The sequence below is a fragment of the Pseudonaja textilis genome, chromosome Z (assembly GCF_049901715.1).
Source record: "Pseudonaja textilis isolate UNSWEBS1 chromosome Z, rPseTex1.2, whole genome shotgun sequence".
Taxonomy (NCBI): domain Eukaryota; kingdom Metazoa; phylum Chordata; class Lepidosauria; order Squamata; family Elapidae; genus Pseudonaja; species Pseudonaja textilis.
The window spans coordinates 126,137,250-126,156,588 of record NC_142008.1 but is presented as its reverse complement, the minus strand read 5'-3'; the positions used below and the strand labels follow the sequence as shown (position 1 = coordinate 126,156,588).

At 52.8% G+C, this 19,339-nt stretch overlaps 1 protein-coding gene and 1 non-coding gene across 2 annotated transcripts; both read right to left on the bottom strand.

Annotated features, from left to right (window-relative positions):
- Window positions 1-6: 6 nt before the first annotated feature.
- On the bottom strand, window positions 7-12,386 carry LOC113453645 (eukaryotic initiation factor 4A-I). Its single transcript, XM_087915887.1, is given in 11 exon segments — window positions 7-361; window positions 724-813; window positions 2,585-2,722; window positions 3,667-3,810; window positions 4,739-4,848; window positions 7,026-7,060; window positions 7,062-7,192; window positions 8,063-8,202; window positions 10,294-10,426; window positions 11,411-11,459; window positions 12,347-12,386. Coding segments are annotated over 11 exon segments (1,329 nt in total). The 5' UTR covers window positions 12,370-12,386; the 3' UTR covers window positions 7-25.
- On the bottom strand, window positions 4,957-5,075 carry LOC113453646 (small nucleolar RNA SNORD10). Its single transcript, XR_003376297.1, has one exon. It is a non-coding gene; the product is annotated as a small nucleolar RNA SNORD10 (small nucleolar RNA).
- Window positions 12,387-19,339: the final 6,953 nt, after the last annotated feature.

The window sequence follows — 19,339 nt, the reverse complement described above, 5'->3', positions numbered from 1 at the left end:
CTTCCTCTTCCTCTCTCTTTCTCGCTCAGATCAGGTCAGCCACGTTGAGAGGCATCTCCTCTATGGAGGTGTTGTAGAAAGTCTCGATGTCGCGAAGGGTGCGCTTGTCCTCTTCCGTCACCATGTTGATGGCCACGCCCTTGCGGCCGAAACGCCCCCTCAGCCGATCCTGCAGGGGGAGGAGGGGGAGGGAGGGGTTGAGAGCAGGCAGAAAGGGCAGGAGAGACCCCCACACCCCCTCCGTCAACGCCCCTCTGCCCCCTTCCAGAGCCTTTACTGACCGGTGGATGTAGTTCTCGCGATTGGTAGGGAGATCATAGTTGATGACCAGGGAGACTTGCTGGACGTCGATGCCTCGGGCCTGCAGGGAAATTGAGGCAGCTGCTTTCAAGGGGAGCCAAGGAGGGTCTTTGCCAGACCCCCCACCCCAAAAAAATACTAGCAAAATCAAAATCCAGGCGACGATTGGCAGCTGGGTCCCTAGTTACGACCGCCGCCATGCCCCGGAGAAAGAACCGCTGTGCGCTGCTACAAAGTGACCGGACACCTCACTGGGGAGGATGCCGGCCGTGGAGTCAAAGCAGCTCCGGCCACCCGTTTTTTCTGCCCAGGAGCTACAATCCGCCATTGGCACCGCAGGCCAGGCAGAGAGGGAATCTCCCTGGGGAGGGGAGGGGGAGGGAAGGAGGGGAGGGCAAACCCCCTCTTCCTCCTGGCACTTGCCAGCAAGTCGGTGGTGATGAGGACTCGGCTGGATCCGGAGCGGAACTCTCGCATGATGACATCACGCTCCTTCTGGTCCATGTCCCCGTGCTGGTGGGCAGGCAAAGAGACCCCAAAAGGAGGTTAGCTCCCCTCCCCTTCCCCACCCAAGACCGGGACCAGCCTCGGGGGCGCAGCTGTCGGAGGGCGGGACTGCAGGGCTCCTATGCCTCGGCTGACTGACAGCTGCCCTGCAAATTGGGCAGTTCGAATCCCACCAGGCTCAAGGTGGACTCGGCCTTCCTCCTTCCGGTGGGTGGGTCAAATGAGGAGCCAGATTCTTTGGGGGTGGGGGTGGGGGGCTGACTCTGTCAACCGCTTAGAGGGGCTGAGAAGTGGGATAGAAGCCTAAGGGCTATTGCTTAGGCAGGGAAGGAAGGAAGGAAGGAAGGAAGGAAGGAAAGGAAGAGAAGAAAGGCATCTGTAGTGGCATGGTGGTTAGAATGCAGTTAGAGAGGGCTGAGAAGGAAACAGAAGGAAGGAATTGGAAGGAAGGAAAGGGTGGAAAGGAAGGGAAGAAAAGGAAGGAAGAAGGGAAAGAAGAAGGGAGGGAAGGAAGGAAGGAAGGAAGGAAGGAAAGGAAGAGAAGAAAGGCATCTGTAGTGGCATGGTGGTTAGAATGCAGTTAGAGAGGGCTGAGAAGGAAACAGAAGGAAGGAATTGGAAGGAAGGGAAAGGGTGGAAAGGAAGGGAAGAAAAGGAAGGAAGAAGGGAAAGAAGAAGGAGGAAGGAAGGAAGGAAGGAAGGAAAGGAAGAGAAGAAAGGCATCTGTAGTGGCATGGTGGTTAGAATGCAGTTAGAGAGGGCTGAGAAGGAAACAGAAGGAAGGAATTGGAAGGAAGGGAAAGGGTGGAAAGGAAGGAAGAAAAGGAAGGAAGAAGGGAAAGAAGAAGGGAGGAAGGAAGGAAGGAAGGAAGGAAGGAAAGGAAGAGAAGAAAGGCATCTGTAGTGGCATGGTGGTTAGAATGCAGTTAGAGAGGGCTGAGAAGGAAACAGAAGGAAGGAATTGGAAGGAAGGGAAAGGGTGGAAAGGAAGGGAAGAAAAGGAAGAAGGGAGGGAAGGAAGGAAGGAAGGAAAGGAAGAGAAGAAAGGCATCTGTAGTGGCATGGTGGTTAGAATGCAGTATTGTAGGTTAATTCTGCCCACAGCCAGGAGTCCGAACCTAACCAGCTCAAGGCAGACTCAGCCTTCCTCCTCCCTTCAGGTGGGTGGGTCAAATGAGGACCCAGATTGTTGGGGGGGGAAAGAGGCCGACTCTGTCAACCGATTTAGAGGGGGCTGGGAAGCACTATAAAGCGGTATATTAAACGTCTAAGGTCTGGGGCTAAGCCAACCAGGCCTGTTTACAAGGGTCTTTCCTCCCCTAATTCATGCAAGGAGAACCTGGGTCTCTCTCTCTCTCTCTCTCTCTCTCTTTATTTCTCTCTCTCTGTCTCGCCTCCCCATTTCTTTCTTTTTTCTATCTCTATTTTTCTTTCACTCTTTCTTTCTTTCTTTCTCTTCCCATCTTTCTATTTCTTTCTTTCTTTTTCTTTGTCTCTCCATCTTTTTCCTTCTATTTCTTTCTCTCTTTATCTTTCTATTTTTCCTCTTTCCCTTTCTATTTATTACTATTTCTTTCCCTTTCTTTCTAGTTCTTTCTTTTTCTTTCTCTTTTCCTTCTATTTCTTTCTTTCCCTTTCTATTTCTCTTTCTTTTTCTTTCTTTTTCTTTCTATTTCTCTCTCTCTCTTTTTCTCTCTGTCTCTCTCTCTCTTTTTTCCTCTCTCTCTCCCCCCACTCCACCCCACCCCACCAAAGACCGGCCCCCTTCTGCACCCACCATGGCCGAAACGGTGAAGTCCCGGGCGTGCATCTTCTCCGTCAGCCAGTCCACCTTCCTCCGGGTGTTGATGAAGATAACCGCCTGGGTGATGGTCAAGGTCTCGTAGAGATCGCAGAGGGTGTCCAGCTTCCACTCCTTGCAAGAGGAAGAGGAGGAGGAGGAGGAGGTGAGAGAATTAAGGGACGGAATTAAGAGCTTTGGCAGCTTGGGGGGGGCGGTGGTGTTCCACTTGTGGGGGTTGGTCCTTAAGGGCTGGGCCGCCTTGCAGGCATCTCGTGACCCGGCTAGGGAGCATCCTCAGTGCTAGAAGTGAAGGGTTGGGAAGAGGAGGAGTGGGGAGAATGAAGGGGACGGGGTCCTTGGTGCTCTCAGAGCTTTTTTTTGGGGGGGTGTTTCTGGCAGGCGTCTCATGACCCAACTAGGGAACACCTAGTGGCACTGAGGATGTTCCCTAGTTTGGATTACGGGACATCTGCAAGAAAACCGATGTCAAAGAGAGCCTCTAGAATCTGAGAGCAGCAAGGAAAAGGAACAGCGGGAGCCCGTTCCCAGGGCGCGCATGCACAGAGCCTGCCAGAAGGCAAGAACTGTTAAGACAAAGGGCGACCGGGAAGTCAGGCTGGGAGGGATTCCCCCCACACCCGGTAAAACATAAAAGGAGGAGCAAAGGGACAGGAGCCTTTGTGGGAAGCAACTTCCGTTCGCCCCGGGCTGGTTTGAAACGCTCGAAGCTCCGTGCGGACTTTGCGCTCCTCTTGGCCTCGTCCAGCGAATGGGGCCCTTTATAGTTGGCAGCATTTCGAGGAGATTAAGGGGGGGCGACCAGCCTTCTCCCAAAGGGTTTTGGCACAGGCTATTCCTAAACTGTTTGGGACTCATTATGGGCTGGGAAGGCCTAGAATTCCCAGCTGTTGAAATAATTATTATTTTTAAAAGGGGTGTTTTTTTTTGCTGCCAGCTGGATTCCAAAGGGGAAGGAGGTTGGCTCAAGGGGCTTTTGTACACCTGTGTGTGTGTTTGTGTGCGCGCGTGTGCGTGCCCCCCTCCACTCCACGAAACCCTCCTTACGCACTACTCACCTCCCTCTCCACGTTAATATAGAATTGCCGGATCCCCTCCAAAGTCAGCTCTTCTTTCTTCACTAGGATACGGATGGGGTCTCTCATGAATTTCTTGGTTACTTCCAGCACATCCATCGGCATGGTGGCAGACAAGAGGACCACCTAAGTGTTTGGGGTGGGGTGGGGGGCAGAGGAGAGCTCAAGCTTCTTGCCTGCTTTAGCCAAAAGCCCCTTAAACAACCCCCCACCTCCCCAGCCAGCCCCTTTTTGCTTCCTGAAAACGCCTCCATCCGAGATTCATCCTTTTTATAAACATTTGTGGATTTCTCAACTCTCTGAATTCTGGGAGGCGACGTCCAGAAATCTTTAAAAAGCTGGTGAGGCTGGAGACACCCCCTCCCCTCCCTCTATACGAGTTTCCTGCTTGGACCAGGAACGGGGGTCTCCAGCTTTGAGACTGGAGGACTCCCATTTCCCAGAATTCCCCAGACAGCTTCGCTAAGACTTCAAGTCTCTCTGCCTGCTTGCTCTCTTTGTCATCCCTTCCTCTGCAGTCTCTAGGGAGTAGAGGAAAACGGGCGTGGTTTTGAATGGGGAATTCTGGGAGTCGAAGCCCACCAGGCTTAAAGTGGCCAAGTTTGGAGACCCTTGGTCTAGAGTGGAGAGATTGCAGAGGAAGGGATGACAAGGGAGTAAAGCAGGCATGGAGAGTTGGAAGTCTAACGAAGTTGGCTTGGGGAATTCTGGGCGTTGGGAGACCCCAAGTCTTAAAGTTGCCAAGGTTGGGGACCCCTGGACTAGAAAGACCTCCAAGATCCCTTTCAACTCTTTGTTACAACGGATTCTGAATAGGGCAATGTGAAGTGGGCCTGGTGAAAGACCCTCTCCCCGTTTGGAAAGGGGAAGACCCTTTTAACAAAATCTTGGTTTTGCCTAGGATGCGGCTCATCAATTCTGGCAGTTGCTGAGTTAGAGACCCCCACTCTACCAGAAGATGGCCGTCCTAGAGCAGCCCCCAAATAATGAGACAAGTTCAAAGAAGCCAGCCCCCTCCAAAGGAACGGATTTGCCACAGGTGGCGCCTTCACACCTGCGTGTTGCCACTCAGCTTCTGGAATATATCGTAAATCTGGTCCTTGAAGCCTCGGCTCAACATCTCATCGGCTTCGTCCAGCACAAACATCTTGATGAATTTGGGTGCTGTGGAAAGAAAGGGAGGAAGGAAGGAAAGAAAGGAAGGAAGGAAAAATCAGGCAGGAGGAAGCTGAGAAGGAGGAAGACGAGGAGCAAGCTGCTGGTCTCAGGGATGTTATCCAGGTATGATCACTTTCCCCTTGGGATTCCTCCCCCCCTGCCCAGCAGGACGCGGGACGGGGGGGGATAAATGGAGGGGTCAGATGACACGCATGGGAGAATCATCATGGAACAGCAGCAGCAGGAGGAGGAGGAGGAGGAGGAGGAGGAAGGAGGGCAGCCAGGCTCCCGAGAACCACTGACAGAGAGGAAGGAAAGGCAGTCCTTCGACTTACAACATTCCCTTAGGGACCGTTCGAGGTCACGGATCACGAGCTCCATGGGGCAAAAAAGCCCTGAAACCTGGTTACTATCTTATCAAGGGCACAGACTCGCAAGAGCCTTGGGAAACGAGAGGCCCAAGGCAAGGCTCTCGTGCCGTGTCTTGGAGCCTCCTGTGTGGGTAGAGCGAAATGGGGGGGAAACCCCCCAGTATCTCCCTGTGCCCCCATTAAGAGCGGACTCTTAACGAGGAGGTTAATATGTCCTTCTTTGAAAACTTCAATGAAATTAAAAAGGGGGGGAAAACCACGGAGAATCTGACTTATATATGCTATGTAGTCTTAAAGGGATTATTGAGTTTAATGTTCTAGGTAATAATGCTAAATGTTTAATGGGATTTAAAATTAATGAATATGTAACTTGGAGGTGGGCCCACTTATACTGAGATTTCAAGGGGGGAAACCGATTTATAGAAGTGTTTTTTTTTTAAAGCTTTTATTTTTGTAAGACAAACATATACAAACAAAACATAAAACCACCTTCCATTTTATATACATACAGTGTGTCAGTTGGTTACGGATCTTTTGTGCTAGAAGTGTTTTCTAACTAGAATTTAAGATGAAATATACAAATGTGATAATTAAAAGTTCTAAAAATTCTATCAAGGGAGACCGAGGGGAGCAAGTGGCCAGTTTTAAGTTTCTGGGTGTTACCCTAAAAGAGGACCTGACTTGGGGGTGCTCACATTGCAGCCCTGGTCAAAAGGGACCAGCAGAGATTATACCACCTGAGGCTTCTCAGAAAACAACCGAATGAAAAATTGCTGTTGACTTTCTACCGCTGCACCAGAGAGAGCATTTTAACTTCCTGCACCTGTGTAGGGTTTTTGCCAATTGCACGGGGGCAGATAGGAAAGCACTGGGGTGGGGTGGGGGTGTTAATGTCATTGCCCAGAGGATCAATGGGTTGCCCTCTCTCCCCTCTCTGGAAGAGCTTTATCGCTCCAGCTGCCTTAAGAAAGTTCAAAACATCCTTAAAGATCCACCTCATCCTCAACAACCCCCCCCCCTTTTTTTGAACTATTACTATCTGGCAGACGGTACAGGAGAATAAAAACAAGGACGAAGATTCAATTTATTATAGGGCTGGGATGCCTGGTATGAGTGGGTTAGAAATAAAAATAAAATAAAATGGCAATTAGGAAAAGAATGAGGGAATATATAAATGTACCATGGAGAAGACTGACACGTAAGGATAAAAGAATAAGTTAAAGGAATAAGTAAATATGTATGCTGAAAAATGTGAGGAGATGCAAAAGATGTCTTGATGTGGATAACATTGTATAAAGTTTTATTTTATGTTTTTAAAATGTGGAAAATTAATAAAAAAAATTTTTAAAAACCAAGGACAAATAGGCTGAAAAACAGCTTCTATCCCAGGGCAGAAGCTCTGTTGAAGTCTGCTGTAGAGTGCAGTGTTGGGTGTGGTGTCAGGGGATTTTCGGTTCAATGGGTGAAGGGCGAAAGATGTGCGTTTGTGCTCTTTATTTTCACGGTCATGATGTGCACTGAAGATGGTGTTGGATTTCATTGTAGGAGGTGCAAGGACAATAAAACTAAACCAAACTAGAATGATGACAAAGTTAACGTAAGCGAACTCAGTAATGAGAGAAGTATTTGGAATAACACGCTAAAATAGAAAACGTGTAAAAGCATCGCTAAGATAACGAACTGGATACAAAAACTGAACATGCAACTAGGGTCATAGGTGAAACCTGTAATTGTGCCTGTTTCGCTCGAGAGAGATGTTAAAATGTGGGAAACGGAGTAAAACCGGTTTAGAGAAAGGGAGAGCGTACTCACAAAGGTATCTTCTGTTCAACATGTCGAAGACCCGCCGGAGTCCCCACAATGATATGGGGCGCCTCCATCTGCAGCTTCTGAACTTCGGCCCGGACGTTCGTCCCTCCTATGCAAGCGTGGCAGGAGGCCCCCATGTAGTCGCCAAGAGCCATTACCACCTTCTGGATCTGGGGGGAGGAGGAGGAGGCCGTCAAGAGATGGGGAGGGGGGAGAGGAAGAGGAAGAGGAGGCTGGGCGCCCTCGAGGAAGACTTCCCCTGTTTCCCCAGCATGAACCAGCCGCCAGCCACTGGGAGAGATGCTGGGCTGGGATGAATGAGGAACAAGCTTGCTGTCTCCCTGCTAGATGTAAGAAGGCGCCACGGCCAGAGGCTCTTCTTTGCCCAGTTAGCAGGGAGGGGGGGCGGGCGGAGGGGGGGTTGCCAACAACTGGTGGTGCAATTCAGATGGAGCGTTCCAAGCACGCGCGCACACACGCACACACACCCACCCCGGTCGGTTTCCCAAGGGCTCTTTCGACACAACTGGGGGCCTTTCGTGCATTCAAGGAAGGAAGCTGGGCAGGCAAAAAGGAAGGGAGGGAGGGAGGAGAGAGAGAGAGAGAGGAACAGAAAGAGGGAAGGAAAGACAAAACAGAGAGGGAGAAAAAGGAAACAGAAACGGAGGGACGAGAAAGATGAATAGGGAGAAAGAGAGGAAGAAGAAAGAAAGAAACGGAAAGACACACAGGAAGAAAGGAAGAGAGGAAAGAAAAATGGAGAGAAAGACACAGGAAGAAAGGAAGAGAGGAAAGAAAAATGGAGAGAAAGACACAGGAAGAAAGAGAGGAAAGAAAAATGGAGAGAAAGACACACGGGAGAAAGGAAGAGAGGAAAGAAAGAAATGGAGAGAAAGACACACAGGGAGAAAGAGAGGAAGAGGGAAGAAAGAAATGGAGAGAAAGACACACGGGAAAAAGAGAGGAAGAGGGAAGAAAGAAATGGAACGACCAAACAGGGTGAAAGGAGAGCGGGGAGAGAGAGAGAGACCGACACCCACCTGCTGAGCCAGCTCCCTAGTTGGGGCCAGCACCAAGGCCTGGGTCGCTTTCAGGTCCAGCTCAACCTGCTGCAAGATGGAGATGGCAAAGGTGGCTGTCTTCCCAGTGCCAGACTGGGCTTGGGCGATCACATCGTATCCTGGAGGAGGGAAGAGGGTCAGAGTCAACCAGGGTTAGCCACAGCCGGCCCACTCCAGGCAGAAGCCCAAAAGCCCCGCTTCGGTGTGTGTCTCCCCAGCATGAACCAGTGAGCAGCCACTGGGGAGGACGCTGCCCTGGGATGAATGGGGCTGGCTCCTGTCCCCCTGATAGATGTAAGAGGGCAGCCATGGGGAGGGGCGCCTCTTTGCCCATTAGCGGTGGGAAAGGGCGCAGGAAGCCCCCAGATGCGTCCCCGTTTTGGGGGGACTGGCTTGCCAACTTGACAAAACTCAGAAGCAGAGCTAGTCCCCACCCCCACCCCCCAAGATCTAAACCCCTCCGTTGCAATCCTGAGCAGCAACTATTCCCCTTCCAGCGTAACTTCTCTTCCTTCCTTAGGACAGGTGCAAATCCCAGAACAGGAAGGAAGGACTCACTGCAATTGGGGGTGGGGGTGGTGGGTTGTCTTCCGACTTGACAGCAACACAGGTGGGCTTGCAACTCCCAGAATTCCTCCTCCTCCAGTCAGGTTAGCTCAGGGATTCTGGGAGTTGAAGTCCACCAGTCTTAAACGTGCCAAGTTGGAAGACCCTTGAGATAGATAAGATATTGCAAATGATTGAGACTACAGAAAAATGATAACTATAGGAAGATAGATAACTATAGAATGATAGATTATGGAAAGAAAGATGATTATAGAAAGAAAGATAACTATAGAAAGAACTAGACAAATGATAACTATAAAAAATCAGACAACTATAAGATGATAGGTAGGTAGAGGTGGATATATTGGATAGAGAGAGAGATTGTGTCAGTCGGTGCTCCATTCAAAATCCAAGAAAGAAATACTTAAGACTCCATAAATTAGAGAAAAGAATTCTTTTACTGAAGAATGAAGTGGTAGCATCAAGTAGGATTCTGAATCTTGAGAAATTAGGCACGCAGATCACATATACAAAGTGTTGGAAACGTTCCCACCCCCCATAGTTCAAAAGATTCTTCCAATTAAAAAAGTTCTGAATATGATCGTGTGGAAATCTTCAGATGGTGATGAGGCCTAGTTAGTTGACCTTGGCATATTTTGAAAAAAGGTTTGCAGCTGCAGAGAGAAAGGAAAGCTAAGCGAGAAATAGAAACCTAAAAGCAGGAATTTATACTCCCCCCACTCATTTACACAAGAATGTAACACTTCCAGCTCCTTCCCAGACAATATCCCTCCTCCCCCCTTACTTATGGCAGCCAAAAGATGCAAAGCAGTAGTAGAAGATCTTGAAGGCTGACAGACTGATAGGTTGGGGATGGATGGATGGAGAGAGATTGATAGATGGGAGATGGATGATAGATAGTAGCTAGATAGATTAGAGAGGGAGTAAGAGATTAATAGTTTGAGATTTGGTGGATGGAGAGGGGGAGAGAAAGATTGACAGATGGGAGATGGATGATCAAGGGTCTTCCAACTTGACAGCTTGAAAGACTGGTGGACTTGCAACTCCCCAAATTCCTCCCCCAGTCAGGTTAGCTCAGGGATTCTGGGAGTTTGAAGTCTACCAGTCTTTAAACTTGCCAAGTTTGAAAGCCCCTTAAGACTACAACTTTCTCCAGGATTCACCTAACTGCGCACCCCCCAACATCCCCAGAAACCTGTGTGAAATTTTTACATATTTCCCTTCCTGGCCCAAGTATGGACAGGAGTCCCTGGTGCTGTGTGAGCCTATAGATTATTTCCATACAGATGTTGTGTTACCCGAACTAGGCAACATCACTCGTGCTAGAAGGCAGTGCGGGTTGGCTTGGGGAAACCTGCAAACTCCCCACCCCCCAAGCACAGCACTGGTGCTGTTCCCTAAGTTGGGTCATGAAATGCCTTCCAGAAAGCCCCGCTTGGAGAAGTGCCAAGGCCCCCACCCCCCCTTTTGTGCCAAGCCTGAGCTGCAGCTATTCTCCTTTATTGGCAAAGCAAGTGTGTCGCTCTCTTTTGGGGGCCAGGATGCGTATTGTTAAGGCAGCCTCTGTGGCTTTTCTCAAGCGGGGCTAGAAGCAGCCGTGGGTTTTCCTTCGGCTCTGCTCGGAGGTCTCTGTCTGGGCTCACCCTTGATACAAGGGAGAATGGCTCGCTGTTGGATAGCAGAGGGTTTCTCAAAACCGTAAGCGTAGATTCCTCGCAGGAGGGACTCTGACAGGTTCATATCGTCAAAGCTGTCGACAATCTCATTCCAGTTGCTCTATGGGGAGAAGGGGGCACAAGATCAGCCTCCGCGCCCCAGGAACCCCACCCCTCCCCAAAGGGAAACTGTAGACACCCCCGCTCACACACACCAACTCTTCTTAAGCAGAAAACCAGGTATATAAATAAAGCTTCATAGGACTATAGGATCAGGGCCAGGCCAGGCTCCCTGCCAACCCCAAATGGGATGAAACCATAGAGCCCCTCCCCAATTGCTAAGGGGGGCGGGGAACAAATGTCTTCTTTGGAGGGGGAGGGGAAAAGCAATCCTTCACAAGAAGTAGAACCCCAGGACTGGGCCAGGCTTCCTGCCACCTCCAAGTGGGGTTAAACCAGGGAGCCCCCTTTCCTACTATACTAATGGGGGGTGGGGAGAGCGAGCATCTTTCTTGGGGCGGGAATCCTTCAGTGGAATTGGAATCCCAGGCCTGAGCCAGGCAATCTGCCCCCCTCCACCCCCAAATTGGATGAAATTATGGACACAACCTGTCCTTGACGTATTACTCCAGTTCTAAGTAGGGAAAAAAGTATCCGTGTATGTGTGTGTTGTGTAAGACACAATCCTTCACAGTAACCCCAGGAGCGAGCCAGGCTTCCTGCCACCCCCAGTGGGGTGAATCCATAGAGCCCCCTTCTCCTATTACGCCATTCCTAAGTGGGGGGAGGGAGGGGGAGGTGCGATCCTTCATTGGAACTGGAATCCCAAGGCCTGGTCCAGGGTTTCTGCCAACCCCCCCCAAAGTTGGACGCAACTACACATCCCCCCCTCCCCCAAATATTACTCCAATTCTAAGTAGGGGGAAGGAACCCGTGTGTGTGTGTGTGTGTGTGTGTGTGTGTGTGTGTGAGAGAGAGAGAATCGGGAACCAAATCGCCCCCAAACGGTGTGCGTGAGGGGCCCCGTCTCCTCCCGCACCAGATCCTAGATAGGGGAGCCTTCTTGGGGGGCCGTTTGGGTCTCCAGATGGGGGAGGGGGCTCACCTCGATGACGCCGTCGGGGTCCATACCGTCGGGGCCATTGTCTCGGGAGCTGCAAGAGCGGAGGGAGGGAGGGAGGGAGGGGAAGAGAGAAAGGCGGGGGGGAGGTCAAGATACGGGGAAGCTGCGGGCGAGGCCCCGCCGGCCAGAGCGCCTCCCCGGCCCACGTGCGCTTCCGCCTTTCCCTTTTAAGGCCGCCGGCCCCGCCCCGCCGCCCCCCTCCGCGCGCGCGCGCAGCGCGGTGACGTCACGCGCCCCTGAGTTGCCCGGATGCGCCGCCGCGCGCGCCAGGACAACGGAGCGGCCGGGATCGCGCGTGCGCGGAGGACCCGGCCGGGGGGAGGAAGCGCGCACCTCCGCCTCGCCCGGGGTGGGGAGGGCGACCCTTGTTGCGGGGTCCGAAGGGGAAAAAAAAAGAAAGAAAAGGAAAAAAGGGGTGACGAGGAGAAAGAGAGCCAGAATGGCCCCTCCCGGCGGGGGGAGGAGGAGGAGAAGCGAACGGCGAGAACGGGGAAAAGGAGGCCGGAAAGGGTTCAGGGAAAAAGAAAAACCGCCCGCAGGAAAGGATCGGGGCCGCAGCCTTGGCGCAGTCAAAAAAAAAAAAAAAAAGCCGCGGAATAGTTTATTTTATTGATATATATATATATATATATGCGTATATATTCGTATTTATATATATACATATATATAAAAAGCTCCCCGGAGAGAAAAAATGGCCTCGCCCAAAGGCCGCACGCAGCATGGGCCGCGCGGGCGAGACCACCGCTCCGCGGGGGTTGGTGGTGAAACGGCCTGCGGGAGCGGCCACGTGACGAGGCGCTTGAAGAAGGAAGGAAGGGTGGTGGGGTGGATGGGGAAGGCCGTCCGCGGGAGTCGGGCGAGGGAAGGCGGGCGATCGGGCGTCGCGGCCTAGAAGCGGCCTTCGGGGCTCCCACTCACCGGCTCTCTTGACTCGCAGACATTCTGTGGAAAAGGTCCTGGCCCCGCCCGCCTCGCGCCTCCTTATAACCGCCGTTGGGGCTCCGCCCACTGGCCGGACTGTTATTGGTCCTCGCGTTGCGCCCCGCCCCGCCCCTCCTCTCCTCTCATTGGCCCGACGCCCAGCTATCTCCCTGACCGGCTTCTCAGCCATTGGCTCCGACGCCTTTTTGGCTCCTCGGCTGAGCTGGCCCGGGCCGTCACGCGTGACGCCAGCGGGCGCTGATTGGGGAAGACAGGGAGCGGGGACGTCACAGCGGGACGGGGGGGGAAAAAGGAGGGCGAGCGCCGGCGGCTCATTGGCCAGACCGCGCGTCCGTTGGGCCGCTTACGCAAGGCTCGGCCGGCCAATGAGGGCCGACGGGAGGGAAAGGAGGCGGACCTTCGGGGCCCGGGCAGGGGAGCACGTGGCGGGGCCGGTGGCGGCTTCCGGGCCGGGCTTTGTGCACCGGGCGGGGCGGGGCGCAGGGAGGAACGAGGCGGGGAGGGAAGAGATGCCCTCCGTTAAAGGCGCCAGACAGCGGCGCGCCCCATTTTCCGAGCCCGCAAGTTGCATTCCCACGACCCGGAGGCCTGCCCGCGTGTCTTGCCCCCCACCGCTCCAAAATTCCCGGATCGCGACGTTTTCCCGGAAGCCGCCCTCTGAGCATGGGCAGAGGCGCCCCCCCAAATCACCACCACCACCACCCCCCCGACTTCCAACTTCTGGGTTGACCCGGGACCTCTCCGGCCACCCGAACTGCCCCCCGCCTCCCCCTCCAGGCGCAGTCCACCGTCTTTCCCCGCAAATTAAGCCTTTCCTCTGTGTGTCTGTGTGTGTGCGCACATACACACACACAACACACACAGATTGACAGAGTTGGAAGGGACCTTGTAGGTCATCTAGTCCAACACACACACACACACAACACACACAGATTGACAGAGTTGGAAGGGACCTTGTAGATCATCTAGTCCAACACACACACACACACAACACACACACACACAACACACAGATTGACAGAGTTGGAAGGGACCTTGTAGGTCATCTAGTCCAACACACACACACACAACACACAGATTCACAGTTGGAAGGGACCTTGTAGGTCATCTAGTCCAACACACACACAAACACACACACACACAACACACACAGATTGAGAGTTGGAAGGGACCTTGTAGGTCATCTCATCCAACAGACACACACACACACACACACAACACACAGATTGACAGAGTTGGAAGGGACCTTGTAGGTCATCTCGTCCAACAGACACACACACACACACACAACACACAGATTGACAGAGTTGGAAGGGACCTTGTAGGTCATCTAGTCCAACACACACACACACACAACACACAGATTGACAGAGTTGGAAGGGACCTTGTAGGTCATCTCGTCCAACACACACACACAACACACAGATATATACACATATACATATACTAGATTAGGTTGGAAGGACCTTGTAGGTCATCTAGTCCAACACACACACACAACACACAGATATATACACATATACATATACTAGATTAGGTTGGAAGGAACGTTGTAGGTCTAGTCCAACACACACACACACACACACACACACACACACACACACACACACACACACACGGAGGGAGTTGGAAGGGGTGCAGCTCAGGTGCCAGCCTACTTCCTGGGAGGGGGTCGCCCCCTTTGCACCCAAGGCCTCGCCTGCACAGCTGCCTCCTTCCAGCTCTTTGGAAGGGCCCGGAAGAACGGAGGAGCCCCCTGGGCCTCGGCGGAGGTGGGTGGGCTTCCCAGTGGTCCTCACGACTGACCCCCGGCTCCTTTTCCCCAAATGCGAGAAGACTCGGGTGCGAGGACCCCAGCTTCCCATAAACCATGGTTTATCCAATCAACCTCGGGACGACAAGCCGCCTAACTCGGAGGGGCATCTCTTGGTCCCTTGTTTTTAACGCCCAACGGCCACTAAGCGAACCGTCATTGTAAGTCGAGGACTACCATACAGCAGCTTTTTGGGGGGTGGGGGAGGAGAAGCTAAATATGGCCATCTACGACCAGGAGCCACCGGATAGCGGTCCTCCGGCCCTCGACTTACAACAGTCTCCTTTAGTGACGGTGGCAACTCGGGGTGGGGAGAAAAAAACGGCAACTGGCTCAGTCTTTGATGACCGGAGCGGAGTTAATTAGGAAGCCAGACTCGCTTATCCGACGGGGTTGCGACAGCGCTCCCCTTAACGACGGTGGGAAGAGCGCGGGGGGAGGGAGGCGAGACTACGCTGAAAGCGTCTCGCTTACCAACAGAAAAAAACAACAAAAAAGGATTTAGGAACCAGAAGGGAAAAAGAGAAGAAGAAGCAACGGATGGGAAAACGGGCTTGAGGGAGAGAAACAGAACCTGGGACTGGAAAACTTCCCGACAGGGAAGGACGATTCACCGGTGGGGAACTCCTTGCCACTGGAAGCTGTGGGTGTGCTCCGTCCTGGAGGCTTTTCAGAAGAGACTGGACAGCCCCTTGTCTGAAAACGGGAGAGGGTTCCCTGCTTGAGCTAGGTGGGGTCAGACTAGAAGACTTCCGAGGTCCCTTCCAACTGTTATCCTTCCCTCCTCCCTTCCTTTTCTCCTTCCTTCTCCCCTCCCTTCCTTCCCCCCCTTCCTTCCTTGCCTTTCCTCCCTCTTCTTCCGTCCTTCCTTCCTCCCTTTCCCCCTCCTTCCTTCTTCCCTTCCTTCCTCCCTCTCCTTCCTTCCTTCATCCCTTCCTCCCTCCCTTCTTCCCTTCCCTTTCCTCCCTCCTTCCTTCCTTTCCTCCACCCCTTCCCTCCCTCCTTCCTTCTGTTTCCTCCTTCCCTTCCCTCCTTCTTTCTCCCCTTCCTTCCTTCCTTCCTTCCTTCCTCCTTCTTCCCTTCCTTCCTTCTTCCTCCCTCCCTCCTTTCCTCCGTTCCTTCTTTCCTTCCTCCTTCTTCCCCCTTTCCTCCCTCCCTCCTTCTTTCCTCCCTCCCTCCCCTCCCTCCCTTCCTTCGTTCTCCATCCCTGGGACTCTCCCGCCTGAGATGGGGGGCGGGAATCCAGACTAGAAGGCCTCCGAGGTCCCGCCCCCTTGCCGACTCTATTCTGAATGGCTGGCCTCTCCTGCTCGCCGTCCCGGGGCGCGTCTCAGACCTCAAAGGAGCAGGCCCGGGGGGGGACAGGGGGCCGCCGGGAGACCCCAACCCATCCACCAGTCGACTTCGCTTGAGTCCTTCTCCAAGAACCGTTTTTATTTCCCTACAATGGCAGCCATTGTCTCATAGAAAAACGAAAACGAAAACAAAAACGAACAGAAAAACACTTGTTTTCAGTTCATCTCCGGCTGCCCTGCCCTCTCCCCCGACTCCTTCCAGGCCGGAAGCTTTGTGCGGGGCGGGGCGCGGGAGGAACGAGGCGGGGAACACACACAACACACAGATTCACAGTTGGAAGGGACCTTGTAGGTCATCTAGTCCAACACACACAAACACACACACACAACACACACAGATTGAGAGTTGGGAAGGGACCTTGTAGGTCATCTCATCCAACAGACACACACACACACACACACAACACACAGATTGACAGAGTTGGAAGGGACCTTGTAGGTCATCTCGTCCAACAGACACACACACACACACACAACACACAGATTGACAGAGTTGGAAGGGACCTTGTAGGTCATCTAGTCCAACACACACACACACACAACACACAGATTGACAGAGTTGGAAGGACCTTGTAGGTCATCTCGTCCAACACACACACACAACACACAGATATATACACATATACATATACTAGATTAGGTTGGAAGGGACCTTGTAGGTCATCTAGTCCAACACACACACACAACACACAGATATATACACATATACATATACTAGATTAGGTTGGAAGGAACGTTGTAGGTCTAGTCCAACACACACACACACACACACACACACACACACACACACACACACACACACACGGAGGGAGTTGGAAGGGGTGCAGCTCCAGGTGCCAGCCTACTTCCTGGGAGGGAGATCCGCCCCCTTTGCACCCAAGGCCTCGCCTGCACAGCTGCCTCCTTCCAGCTCTTTGGAAGGGCCCGGAAGAACGGAGGAGCCCCTGGGCCTCGGCGGAGGTGGGTGGGCTTCCCAGTGGTCCTCATGACTGACCCCCGGCTCCTTTTCCCCAAAAGCGAAGACTCGGGTGCGAGGACCCCAGCTTCCCATAAACCATGGTTTATCCAATCAACCTCGGGACGACAAAGCCGCCTAACTCGGAGGGGCATCTCTTTGGTCCCTTGTTTTTAACGCCCAACGGCCACTAAGCGAACCACGTCATTGTAAGTCGAGGACTACCATACAGCAGCTTTTTGGGGGGTGGGGGAGGGAACTAAATATGGCCATCTACGACCAGGAGCCACCGGATAGCGGTCCTCCGGCCCTCGACTTACAACAGTCTCCTTTAGTGACGGTGGCAACTTCCGGGGGTGGGGAGAAAAAAGCGGCAACTGGCTCAGTCTTTGATGACCGGGCGGAGTTAAGCATAGGAAGCCAGGACTCGCTTATCCCATCGGGGTTGCACAGCCCTCCTTAACGACGGTGGAAGAGCGGGGGAGGGAGGCGAGACTGCGCTTAAGAAACGCTCTCGCCACTACCAACAGAAAAAAACAACAAAAAAGAGGATTTAGGAACCAGAAGGAAAAAGAGAAGAAGCAACGGATGGGAAAGCGGGCCGAGGGAGAGAAACAGAACCTGGGACTGGAAAACTTCCGACAGGGAAGGACGATTCACCGTGGGGAACTCCTTGCCACTGGAAGCTGTGGGTGGTGCTCCGTCCCTGGAGGCTTTTTCAGAAGAGACTGGACAGCCCTTGTCTGAAAACGGGAGAGGGTTCCTGCTTGAGCTAGGTGGGGTCAGACTAGAAGACTTCCGAGGTCCCTTCCAACTGTTATCCTTCCTCCCTCCCTTCCTTTTCTCCCTTCCCTTCTCCTCCCTTCCTTCCCCCCTTCCTTCCTTGCCTTTCCTCCCTCTTCTTCCCGTTCCTTCCTCCCTTTCCCCTCCTTCCTTCTTCCCTTCCTTCCTCCTCTCCTTCCTTCCTTCATCCCTTCCTCCCTCTCCTTCTTCCTTTCCTTTCCTCCCTCCTTCCTTCCTTTCCTCCACCCCTTCCTCCCTCCTTCCTTCTGTTTCCTCCCTTCCTTCCCTCCTTCTCTCTCCCCTTCCTTCCTTCCTCCTTCCTTCCTCCTTCTTCCCTTCCTTCCTTCTTCCTCCTCCCTCCCTTTTCCTCCGTTCCTTCTTTCCTTCCTCCTTCTTCCCCCTTCCTCCCTCCTCCTTCTTTCCTCCCTCCCTCCCCCTCCCTCCCTTCCCAGCAGGTTCTCCATCCCTGGGACTCTCCCGCCTGAGATGGGGGGCAGGGTCAGACTAGAAGGCCTCCGAGGTCCCCGCCCCTTTTGCGCGGCTCTATTCTGAATGGCTGGCCTCTCCTGCCGCCGTCCGTCAGGGCGTCTCAGACCTCAAAGGAGGGTCTGGGGGACGGGGCCGCCGGGAGACCCAACCCATCCACCAGTCGACTTCGCTTGAGTCCTTCTCCAAAGAACCGTTTTTATTTCCCTACAATGGCAGCCATTGTCTCATAGAAAAACGAAAACGAAAACAAAAACGAACAGAAAAACACTTGTTTTCAGTTCATCTCCGGCTGCCCTCCCCCTCCCCGGTGTAGAAGCCTCCCCCCCCTCCCTCTTTTCCTATGCCCTCCCCCCTTTTTTTTAGGGGAGGCGGAAGGGGGCAGTGAAGAAATCAATACATTATGAATTGAAGCCGTGGGAAGGAATTGGGGGGCATGGGGACATAGCATGGGGGAGGGGAGGGAGTGGAGGCAGGGGGGTCTCCCATACACCCCCTTTTTCTCTCTCTCTCTCTCCCCCCGTCTGGAGTTCGAGACCCTCCACGCTTCCTCGGATCTGCTGGGAGGGATTGGATTCTACCCCCAATGCTTAGAGACCCCCCACGCCGTCTCCTAAAACCTCTTATAAACCGACCCCCACATGCCCCAAACGAAAAACGGAGAGAAAAGCTGCCCTGCCCCAGGTTGAAATAGGAACAAGAACATAGGAATGAGAAAAAGAAAGGAAAGAGAAAGAAAAGAAAAGAAAGAAAGGAAGGAAGGAAGGAAGGAAGGAAAGGAAGAGAAGCCGAGGGTATGAAGGGAAGAGGGAAGGAAGGGAAAGGAAGAGGAAGGAGGGAAGAGAAGGAAGGGAAGGAAGGAAAGGAAGAAAAAGGAAGAGGAAGGAGGGGAAGAAGGAAGAAAAGAAGGAAGGAAGAGGAAGAGGAAGGAAGAGAAGGGAAGGAAGGAAGAAAAGGAAGGAAGGAAGGAAAGGAAGAGGAAGGAGGAAGAGAAGGAAGGGAAGGAAGGAAAGGAAGAGGAAGGAGGGAAGAGAAGGAAGGGAAGGAAGGAAAGGAAGGGAAGAAAAGGAAGAGGAAGGAGGGAAGGAAGGAAGGAAAAGAAGGAAGGAAAGGAAGAGGAAGGAAGAAGAAGGAAGGGAAGGAAGGAAGAAAAAGGAAGGAAGGAAGGAAAGGAAGAGGAAGGAGGGAAGAGAAGGAAGGGAAGGAAGGAAAGGAAGAGGAAGGAGGGAAGAGAAGGAAGGGAAGGAAGGAAAGGAAGGAAGAAAAAGGAAGAGGAAGGAGGGGAAGGAAGGAAGGAAAAGAAGGAAGGAAAGGAAGAGGAAGGGAAGAGAAGGAAGGGAAGGAAGGAAGAAAAAGGAAGGAAGGAAGGAAAGGAAGAGGAAGGAGGAAAGGAGGAGAGGAAGGAAGGAAAGGAAGAGGAAGGAGGAAGAGAAGGAAGGAAGGGAAGGAAAGGAAGGAAGAAAAAGGAAGAGGAAGGAGGGGAAGGAAGGAAGGAAAAGAAGGAAGGAAAGGAAAGAGGAAGGGAAGAGAACGAAGGGAAGGAAGGAAGAAAAAGGAAGGAAGGAAGAGAAAGGAGG